This window comes from Haliotis rufescens, unplaced genomic scaffold (genome assembly GCF_023055435.1).
Source record: "Haliotis rufescens isolate VD_foot unplaced genomic scaffold, xgHalRufe1.0.p SCAF_40, whole genome shotgun sequence".
Lineage (NCBI taxonomy): Eukaryota > Metazoa > Mollusca > Gastropoda > Lepetellida > Haliotidae > Haliotis > Haliotis rufescens.
Genome location: NW_025964113.1, coordinates 2,686,602 through 2,697,704, shown reverse-complemented (window position 1 = coordinate 2,697,704; position 11,103 = coordinate 2,686,602). Strand labels below are relative to the sequence as shown.

The following is an 11,103-nucleotide window of genomic DNA, read 5'->3' as shown; positions in this document are numbered from 1 at the left end:
TCTTATTCCCTGAAGAATCGGAGAAAATCGCCTTTTCGTGAAATAAAAAAGCAGTCAAGTGTCTCGGCTGATTCAAAGTGGCTTCCACCGTCAAGAGCTTGTCAAATCTTACAAATGCTAATAGCTTTGGTTGAGCGCATCAGCCCAGGTAGTTGGCCATTGGTTGTAGTACTGCACATTTCAATTTCCTGGGGGAAAGAACCCACTGCGAAAACCTAACCTTTTGGAACAATTGCACAGAAAGGATAGATTTACACAATTCGCAAATCGTTTAAATTATTGAAGACTGCTCGCGCGAGGCTATGACAGGTATAGTATGGTTTCTCCATGGAAAAGCAGATTTCTTAATGGTTTCCAAGTCAAATTGACAGGGAACCTTTCCAGAGAGATTTTTTCCGTCTTATTCCCAATCTCTCATTACTATCGCGATGCTCTTTCACTTATTTCACCACACTTCTGGCAATTTGGCAGTTTACCCTGCGGGTATTTAGTCTAAAGGTTTGCTTTCAAGTACCTCGCGTCAACATGGGCTCGTAAAGCAAGCTCCATCGAGGCAGCCGTTTGGCTTCTTCTACCATGGAAGGGACCACATTACCAAATAAATGTGAAAGCTTTCATAGCTTCTGATCGAGGCAATTCATGATTTGTAAACAATATTCAATTAACCTTTAAACATTGTATAAAAGGACTCACTTGTTCCACCCAAACGGCCAAAATATGATAGTATTCGCTGTGCGAATTGGAGTTAAAAAAGCCAGCGCTCGCCTCTGTTGGCTTCAATGCTTTTAAACAATTGTTTATTCGTTCTAGGCGCCACACGTTTGGTCTTTATTCCCCCGTAGCTGTAGGCAGTGAGTGATAGTGAAATGTTTTTATACTTCCACTCCTGTGCTGACTTCCTCTCTCAATCCTTTCATCATCAGACTCAAACGACCACGCCCTCCCCATCGCACTCTCACCGTCCGTGCAAACAGTTTACATTATGTTTTAATAACGTTATGAAACACAAGTGATAATCAATTGTGTTGTTGAACCCCACCCCGTTCATCCCAACGTTCTTCTGACAATTTGACAATTAGAACAATATTGCGTACATCCACTCGTATCATCGATCGCCTCCGCTGTACCCCATTCTAATGTGTATAAAATCTATTAATCGAGGTTTGTTGTTGGCCCTGGGCTGTTTCAATCCATGTGTTCATTATGGGGAACTGTTAACGTCACATTAATCAAATGTCATTTCACCATTTCTCTTTATTTACAGCTATCATGAGCGCTCTTCTCGCTTCAAGCGACAGGCGGGTATGGCTCAAGCCCCGCCCACAACGACCCTACTCAAATCCAGGCTTCCGATTGGCTAGCGGCATGCACCCACTGTTCCGTCTTCCCCATTCATAGATGACTGCCCGTAGAGCTACCGTCAATCTCAGAGTATCTTCCCAAGTGTGCAATGTTGACCAATATCGGACACCACTTTAACTTTCAAAGTTTAAATGCCCAGATGAACCTTTTGGAAACATCTTACCCTCACAGCTATGCGGCCCTGTCAGCGTTACAGAGCTACCCACACTACGCCGGACACCTTCCAGGGGTGACAGGGCCTCCCCCTGATCAAATCGCAGCTTTGGATTGTAGCATTAACCAGGGGTATTATTCCACTGGCCCAGTCAAGTTCTCCGTAGATAGAATTCTTACGACGGGGGAGCCTCGTTCACGAAGTTCCTCACCTGTCGTCGACAAAGACGACCTCGGCAAACACGACTCCCCACACAGCAGGGGTAAGTAACTCTTGATAACAGTCACAGCGGTTGTTCTTTACTATCCGTTGCTGATCAATGACTTGTTTTTGAAACATTGATTGGAAATTGTTCAAAGGTAATATAAACAAAAGGTGTCGTTTTCCCAAATGATGGCCAAATTTGGTTTGTGTACTTGTACGGTATGTTTTCCCTGTTGTTATTGTTTTTATTAAAAACAACATTATGCTACTAAAGTAGGTAACTATTTAATTCAACTGTCTGAAGATGTATTTTTGTGTTATAAAGGATACACATACTGCATATGTCAAATATGTATAAAATGGATCTAGAAATGATAGATCTGTTTCAAACGTTGTTGAGCTTAACAATACAGGCCTTCCTAGGTTTTACTTAAAGCATCACATCAAGGTGAATTCATATCATAAAACATTAATCAAAATATTTAAATTGCGATATGTGAAAGTTATATTGTATATGTATTTGTTTTTACTATTATCGTTTTAACGAAAATGAATGGAAATCAACTATCTGATAAAAACATATTGATAAATTTGTACTGAATTATCAACTTTTCAATTGAAATAAATATACTTTTTATGTGAATATATCTCATGACTAGTGGTGACTGCGCACATAAGTAACATTTATTGATGAGACAACGGCTCCATCGGTGCCTCAAATCCAATTTCCAGTCAATTTTAGTCGGCTTTGTTTATGTAGATGTTGGCAAGATGACCATTTACTCTTACACATTACCTACAGAGATGGTCAATAAATCAAAACCACCCTGGGCCTAGGAGCATGCTTGTTTGATTAAATACTTTCTGCGAAATCCATTCTTATCTAATAAATACTGAAAACAAGATTGCAATTTTGATTAAGCGGGCGAAATAACTTAGAGCCAAAAATTTTATGCCATTGTGTAGAATATTTGCAAGGCTACAGAATGCTTCCACGATAAAATACATACATTATTTTTTTAAAGTCTCGCATTTCCCCGACGATGTTGCTTTTAGTATGTACATTTCTCGTAACTTGGTCATAAAAATGTCCAAGAACTAATTTTAAATGTAAAATGAAATTATAGTTTTTGAATATCAAGGGGGTACAAGTCACTTAAGTGAACAGTTTACGAGGGTTATTTCGCGACTGAGAAAACATCAGATGAAAATAGCAGTTGTTATTAAAACTGGTACATTTACAATGGAACAAAATGAAATTTAGTACCTTTAATTTCTTGTTATCCATAAACGCTATCTCTGTTGTTTTGAAAGCATGTGAAACGAATGAATTTCTGAGGATGCTATTTCTTTGAATTGCCCCCCAAAGACCGATGTGCCTTTCGAGATCCAGACAAATTTGATGGAGTTGTTGAGTGATATATTTCCAGCTTCATTCGGTACCGGATAATTTGTATGATTGTATCTTCTTCATCCCATAAATATTGTCCTCGCCCATCAACAATAACGCAGTCAAAGTGTACAGCACATGGCATCGAAGAAGATAGTTTCATATTCCAACCAATCTTATTTCCAACAATATTGTCATTTTGTGTTGCATGTGCGCCACGATTCACTAACTATTAGACACACATATGCGTTACGTGAGTTGTGAGTTATAAACAAAAGCTCATATGTTTATTTATTTATTTAGCCTGCATTAACTCCCGGATCTTTTTTACATGTAAGGATATTCCTTGATGATAGCTTTTCACACAGCACGTTCTACTAGTCTGCAAAGATAACAAACGTTTTGATTGCTTTATATTTTTCTCGGACAGAAACACCAAATTGTTTGAACCAAATTATTGAACAAACATAAACAAACATAACAATATAAACAAAATTATTTTAATATTATAATCTCCTAGCTTATAAGAAATACTCCTTATCATTTTCACTATATATTATTTATTGTTTTTCTTTCACTATCGATATTGGTGAAAATACAGCAAATATATACACTGAAATGGTTGTCTATAAAACACTAAGTTTGACAACAATGAAAAATTAATTGAACAAAAGGAACTGAAACATTCGGAGATTTGACATTAAAAATGGTTTTAAATTTCCCGAACTCTGGGAAAAGAATGTCACGTTATCTTTTAACAAATCTCTATTTATTTACAAGAACACAATACATATTCTGAACATTAAAGACTAATTTAAGGACAATATTTTCATCACAGAAAAATGTTTTGGATTTTGCTCGTCATGGCGATGTGTAGTTAAAGTATATAGCCTCACATAATCATCAAAATAAATGTCTTACATTTGTTTTAAGTAGACAACCATGAGAGGAAAATTGACAGCCCTTGAAAAGTTACTGAATTGTTTATGTGATAAATAGATAAACGCCATCTGTTATTGTTTTGCCACCTGTACAAACGCCACTAAATGTTATAAGTGTAATCATTTTTCATGAATGTATTCATCACATCAATACATATATTATTGTTATTATTGTTACAGATTCGAAGGACGACGGCAAAGACAGTCAGTCAGTAAAACGACGCCGAACACGTACAAATTTCACTGGATGGCAACTAGAAGAGTTGGAAAAGGCGTTTCAAGATAGTCACTACCCTGATGTGTTTATGCGTGAAGCGTTGGCTCTCAAACTAGATCTCGTGGAATCTCGTGTTCAGGTGCGTTATTTACATGTGCAAGATTTTGCTTCGTTGTAATATTTTGTTAGTTTCGGTTAATAACCGTTCCTAAACCAGATACCCCGTTCTGTGTATTTGGAGAGGTTTTCTTGAAAGGAAGAACAAAGTGATTGTTTTCTTATATAAATTTGGTTTCATCAAGAGCGGCATTATGAGTTGTTAACCTGCCTCTGTAAAATAGAGTCAACCGGTTTGGAAAAATATATTTAAGATAATTATCAAATAGAATGGGATAATATATTTAACAGTCAATTCAGTTTACTGATCATATACATATAATGTAACTGTATCGATATTGATTCCAGAATAGTATGTCTGATAGGTGACAGGTATTACGTTTGACAAATATAAATCTTTATTGAATACACTTTCTCAAATATTTTCATTTGACAATTGTTATATAGAATGTAATATATTTCTTATTGGGGAAAATATGTTCCAAAGAGTAAAATACGTAGCATCCACATGAGCTCCAAATATGTTGAATTTGTATGTATGTGTAAATGTGTCAATATGTCAATGTAATACGGTTAACCATAATTGCTTAATCCCTAATCAATGCAATTAACAAAAGTAAATTCTCATTCCTACACAGAGTTACAGATATTTAGAATGTTATTTGAAAAGTATCAAATCTAAATCCAATTAAAATGAATTGAAATGAAGTAAAAACACTCGTTGATGTAAAGCATCCATGGACCCCGTGCCACCCACCCGATCTGTACCCCGGGGCTCCCCTCGCGGAAATATCTCTCTTAACTTTCTCGTATCGTATAACACATGCGGATTGTTTCACAGTAAATATCTGGAGAGATTTTCAGTAGCAGGGCAACGCGTATTTCGAGAGCTTTCCAAGTAAACACTTGTCAATTAGAATTAATTACATCGCGAGATGTGAGCTAATAACGCTGTGGCCGAAGGACTACCGTGTGTTAAGTCAGCAAAATACCTTGTCTTTGTATATGGACTTTGACGGACTATAGCCTTCTTATGTCCACACAGCGCGGACATCCCAACAAAACCCGCAGTGTGTGACTACTACTTAAACACTTGTTCAGCCAGCCAACCAATGGTTTAATTCAAGTCTTTATACATTCATATTCTTTCAACCTCTGCGTTAATCTTCCATCACGTAACTGACTCGCAGTCCATCTTCTCACGTATGCAAGGTTTGCGCGTTTCTCGGGGGATGTTGCCGGTGTTGGTAACGTTACGTCGTCGCCGTGATGTCACACAATGCTGGTGTTTGTACCGCGCCGCCTTACACAACTCATGTTTAGACTAACACATATTGTCTAAGCATCTTCATCAGTTTTCAAACCATCGTTCAGTCATGAGGACAATGATGACATTGTCAAGTCATCACAAAACAAAATGAGGTACTCCTTTATGGGACATTTTTCGCATGTTCCCCAAGAGCTCCTGTAATACGAACGTTATGAAATAATCGCTTTACAAGTTAAGTAGCCCTTGATCATCGACTGATACTCCACTTAAAGTCCGACCCATATCGTTTTGAAATTAAAGCTTCTTATCCCTAATACAGATAACATACACCAGGGATTACATATGTTTTGAAATGAACTACACAGATGCAGTCAGTTGATATACGGGGTTGTAAATATTCCTGTTTAACAAAAGAATAAAATGCCGCATCTTCAAACGACGTAAGGCTGATGTAACCTTGCTAAGACACACAAAGGTGGCTTTCATATGTAATGGCCCCCGCTCCTAGAGCTCCACTAACATGCTTGTTGAAAACCTTTCACATCATATGTGTCATTGATAGCAGTATGATATATTAATCATCTGTCGTTTACTTTTTCATGGTCTTGAATGAGAAATATTACCGGCTCAGTGAACCGCAGAAGCACCAAGCGGGGAGCTGAGATAGTCCGGGTGCCCAGATTGTCACCATCTTAAATAAAAAAATAATTTATTATCAATATTTATTTTCGAACAAGTGACTAACTATGTGAGATTTTCTTAATTGAAATTCCGTACCAAGAAGTGCTAAGACCTGACGAGTCTGACCCCAATTCTGGTGCAGCGCGCTGTGGATCTTCCCCCATTATAGAGTCTTTACCTCGGATGCCCCTCAACAAGCATTCTGTATAGCCTTTGAAGCAATTGTACAGCATTTCAATTTATGATTCCACTTTGCCGTCAGATAATAATTGATGCAATTATCTTTTTAAACACTCCACTTTCCTCAGCGAAAGATAATATCTTAAAAAGTTAGCTAATGCTTGCTGATGGCGGTAATTGATATTTCTACGACGTTTAGGCACACCCGAATTTCTAACTATGGAAATCCGCTTATCCAGGCTTCAGCCATAGGCTACTCAACTAAAATTACCCTTTCGACATAAAAGCGCGACTTTTAACTCGGCTAGGACGTATGATATTCAATTACCCAGGGATAGGTTTAGCTAGTAATGAATATAGGTATATATACTCGTCTTTCTTATCTCAAGTTGAGTCTCGGTACACTGAGCTCCGTAAGGGAGGGACCAAATCTTCACTGAGGCGGGGCGATTTCAAGATCTTTGTGGACACGTTTTAGCATCTACCCGGCGTGTTGAAGCACCATAACTGCCCGGTCCTTGTAACTGATATCACTGAATCACCGACGTCCTGTCATAATTCGCGGTTAGAGAACCATACATCAACGTTAACAAGGCCCTACCCCGGTCGGGTGCTTGACTAGCAAGACAGGCTATGATTACGACCACCCTATTGACGTTGTCTCGTTAACGCGAATTACTTGGAAATAAGAACAGGGTTGTTTAAACCGTATTTTAACGTATTTACCGATATTATTAAGAATTAGACGACTTTAAAATATGAAATTGGAACCAGGCGTCAAACCCTCCATCAGTCCACTAAAGATGGACTTGACAGGACCCTGGTCAGGAGAATTATATAGCACTCTGTAATCACAGGATATGTGTAGCGTTATTCATGTTGTGGTCGAGTTTGAGATCACCAATGAATGAGAGGAGTCATTCAAGGCTGAAATTATGTTAACCAATCTTTTAATTACCTGAATATAATTATACAGTTAATTAACCTTTTCCGGAAATTAGGGTCCGACATGAGAATAACCTATCGTGTATAATTGACTTGATTAAATGACGCAAATACGGTTAGGAAGTTAGCACCGCGAAGGATCAGGGCGTTACGAGTTGCCGACGTTGTTGATGGACCAAAATAAACAAAGTCATACATTGATTTGCCAGACGTCTTCTTGTCAAAAGGAGAAAATGTTTTCAACTTGGAGTAATATTTGCCCAATACGACCCCGATTCGCAACTTAAAAAGACCATTTATTGGAAAATCAGAAATTATCGTGACCATAGAATCTCCCCAGCGATTAAGAATGGCAGACAATTGGCTTTGAGAGCTTCAGTTTCATAGCACGGCAGTGTCAAATCAATTACTATGAGTATCAAATGAGTAATCATTTAATTGGCTTCTCACAACGGCTTTGTTGTGTATCAGCGTCTATGATAAAGACACGGTTGGAGATGATAATTGTTCCGTGTAGTTCAAACAGGAAACACGGTAATGCGCATCCGCCGAGGCGACCGAGGGCGCAAAGATCGATGGGGCACGGCGCGTGCAGCGATCGTGTCGTCTGCTTGAGTTCTGCTACTTACTAACTCAAGAAGCGGGCAGAAATTGAATGAAAACATTGCTGCTGCTAAACATTACAAGTCTGGTAGCTCTCTGATCAACTCTAGTGTTTATTATGTCTATTAAAGCGCGGGCTTGAGTTACGTTGTAAAAATTAAAACTGCAACGAATTACGATGAAGGATCTCGCGAGATATCGATCGAAATCTCGAGCACACATTAAGGGATTTAGGAGTCGGGGCTGACTGGTTGCCGTTTGTTTGGAAACAAGGCCGTGATCTGCGTAAATGATCTTTCGAAATACGTCATTAAAAGCTAGAAAATCAGATTAATCTGCTCCTCGAATCAACAAAGTGGCAAACGGCGGCTGGACAAATTGAGTTGTCCAATACCCCATACATTTTCTAAACATCTCACTAAATACAGTCAATGAAATCTATAGGAGAAAATAGAACTGAGGTACATTTATATCGGTGTAATTAGTTATAAGATATTGTGGTACTTAAGACGCAATTAAAAGAGGCTTATCGGGAGTTCACAGAGTGTAAACGTGAACGTAGCTATATCTAGTGCAGGTCCAGAATTCAGTACTCAGTCGATGACTACATTAACGGTGAAACATTAACTCGATCAAATCAGCAAATATGGTACTATCGTGTTTGTTTCAGGCACAAATCAAGCTTAAACTTGATAAGTTATTTTTTGCTTTGAATTAAGGACAAATGATTTGAATTTGGCTAAATGTTTATTTTTTTAATTTTAGGTTTGGTTCCAAAACAGACGTGCAAAATGGCGAAAGAAGGAAAACACGAAAAAAGGCCCTGGACGTCCAGCTCACAACGCGCAGCCGCAGACATGCAGTGGAGAGCCAATGGACCCAGAGGAAGTGAAACGACGAGAACAAGAGCGTGCGGAGAAGAAGAGGAGGAAACAGGAAGACCGTCTACGCAGACTCGAGGAGAAGAGGCGAGTTTCCGGTGATGGAAAGCTCAAACTGTCGCTTTTGTCGCTGTCTGACCTGTCCAGTTCCGCCAGTGACGGCCCGTACAGCTCGTCACTGTTGTCACCCAATACCAGACCAGATACAGGAAGTGACGACAGCAATCATGGCCAGCCCGAGAAGCGGAAGTGCCCTTTCAGTATAGACAGTCTTCTAGAAACGCCTAAAGTGCCGCGTGGTCGAAGACCGAATTCTAAATACCCACGTGTACAAGCGTGTAAATCATTAGGACCTTTAGCTCTTGGCATGATGCCCCTATTCCCCATAACACAACCAATAGGATTTGTGGTGGAACAACTCTCCGAAGATGAGTATGATGGTGATAGTGACTCCAATATGCCACACAACCTCTGTGTAAAAGTATCAAAAGACAATGACGAGAGCATAGGGGAGAAGAACACACCGAGAACAGAGGAAGAAAGTTGTTGTGTTAAGGAGCAACACATTAAAGAGGAAGAACAGGCACCCGAGGAGCACATCGATGTCCTCGAGTGCTCCCGAGACGATGAGGAAGAGGAGGACGCGTTGGAGGAAGAGTTCGATGAGGAAGTTGAGGAGGAAGAGAAGTGTGACAGCAGTCAGTAGATGGTAGCTGACCGAGTAGCTGTACCCGTTAGTCTGTGATGGATGATCCTGTTGAAACACTTTATACTACTAGGGTTCATTGTAGTTGTTTAGCTGAGTTTGAGTTTGAGCAGCTGTACACATTGTATGCGAAACTGAAAAGACAGTATTGACAACATGGTCGAACCGAAAAGGGTTGCATGGAAAAGACACTTTAAGAAGCCAACATAACTATCCGATTTGTAGGCTGTGATGATCAACTTTGATCGTTTAAGTATTTAAATAATTTAGTATCGAAGAGCAAGGCTGTTACATTTACGACAAAATGGGCCGTTTTGGTAGAAGCTGTCAAAATCTGTCAAACAGATGTGATAAAAATGTGAAGATTTTGGTATATAGAGCCTGACTTTCATACGCGGACAGTGAATGGCAACGACGGGCTGTCGCTCTGAAGGCTCAGCAACACCCTGTGTGATAGTGCCACTCTGTGAGGCAGTATAGAGTGGGTGAAACCAGTGCACCTGTGTGAATGCTGGTGGTGAATATGTGAGTGTGAATGCGATGTTTGTGGTGTTTAGTTGAGTATTTGTTGAGCATGTGCCATAGAAAAGTGTAACGAATACGTTGATACTAGACTGTGCTCGAGTCTACATTGGTCACAATAAAACCATATTACATTATGATATGTGTATGTTATTTTTATAGTGTCAAATTGTTGAAGGATGACGTGTTGTTATCCATGTCATCTCCAGAAACGTATCAAGAAATATACTTTCACGTCGTTATACAGAGTTTATTTCGTTATGAAACAGTTTGATAATTAATGAACCGCATTGCAGTATTTCTGCTGAGATAAATTGTGGTTTTTCGATATGGCAACCTGTGTTAAGTTTTACCCCTGTCTCCCTCCCCCCCCCCCCCCCCCCCCCCCCCCCCCCCTCTCGGCTCTCTCTCTCAACCCCCACCCCCTCTCGCACTTCCCTCTCTCAACCCCCTAGTAGTTTGGAGCAAATGAGTTTTCTCGCGTTAAATATATGTACGCGACTTCTCGAGGCACATCTTTAGTCTAATACCGCATATGGACTGACTGAATTGTCAACCTTCTGTCGACATTCAATCTTGGTCTTCAACACGCTAAAACCGAGAAAATTAAACCGTGATGAGTTATATAAATGTCAACGAGAAATGTTTATATTACAATAATTACATTTGAAGAGCACCATGACTGAAGAGGCTAATAATTATATAATTTCATACATTTTAAAATTTAAATTGGTCAAATAATTTTGAGATTGAGATCTTTGTATTCACTTCTTTGCACTTGACAAAAAGAATATGTTTATTCCTGGAACTATTAAACGTGGAACAGGTAATCAGCAAGGGTGGTTTTATGGTGTGTAACTGACCCTTAGTTTTACTGCATTATGTAACCTGTAGATATTGCAAATAATTAGAATAGTTTATCAATGAGTT

At 39.2% G+C, this 11,103-nt stretch overlaps 1 protein-coding gene across 1 annotated transcript; it reads left to right on the top strand.

Annotated features, from left to right (window-relative positions):
• The first annotated feature begins 1,381 nt into the window (after positions 1-1,381).
• Positions 1,382-10,310, top strand: LOC124138559 (homeobox protein unc-4 homolog). Its single transcript, XM_046505277.2, has 3 exons — positions 1,382-1,778; positions 4,232-4,407; positions 8,830-10,310. Exons 1-3 carry the CDS (start codon positions 1,451-1,453, stop codon positions 9,649-9,651), a joined length of 1,326 nt encoding a protein of 441 aa, XP_046361233.1. The 5' UTR covers positions 1,382-1,450; the 3' UTR covers positions 9,652-10,310.
• The last annotated feature ends 793 nt before the right edge of the window (positions 10,311-11,103 follow it).

Coding starts and splice junctions, on each gene's coding strand:
- LOC124138559 (XM_046505277.2), top strand. CDS start 1,451: ATGTTGACCAATATCGGACACCACTTTAACTTTCAAAGTTTAAATGCC. Junction 1,779..4,231: donor CGACTCCCCACACAGCAGGG/GTAAGTAACTCT, acceptor TTATTGTTACAG/ATTCGAAGGACGACGGCAAA. Junction 4,408..8,829: donor TCGTGGAATCTCGTGTTCAG/GTGCGTTATTTA, acceptor TTTTAATTTTAG/GTTTGGTTCCAAAACAGACG.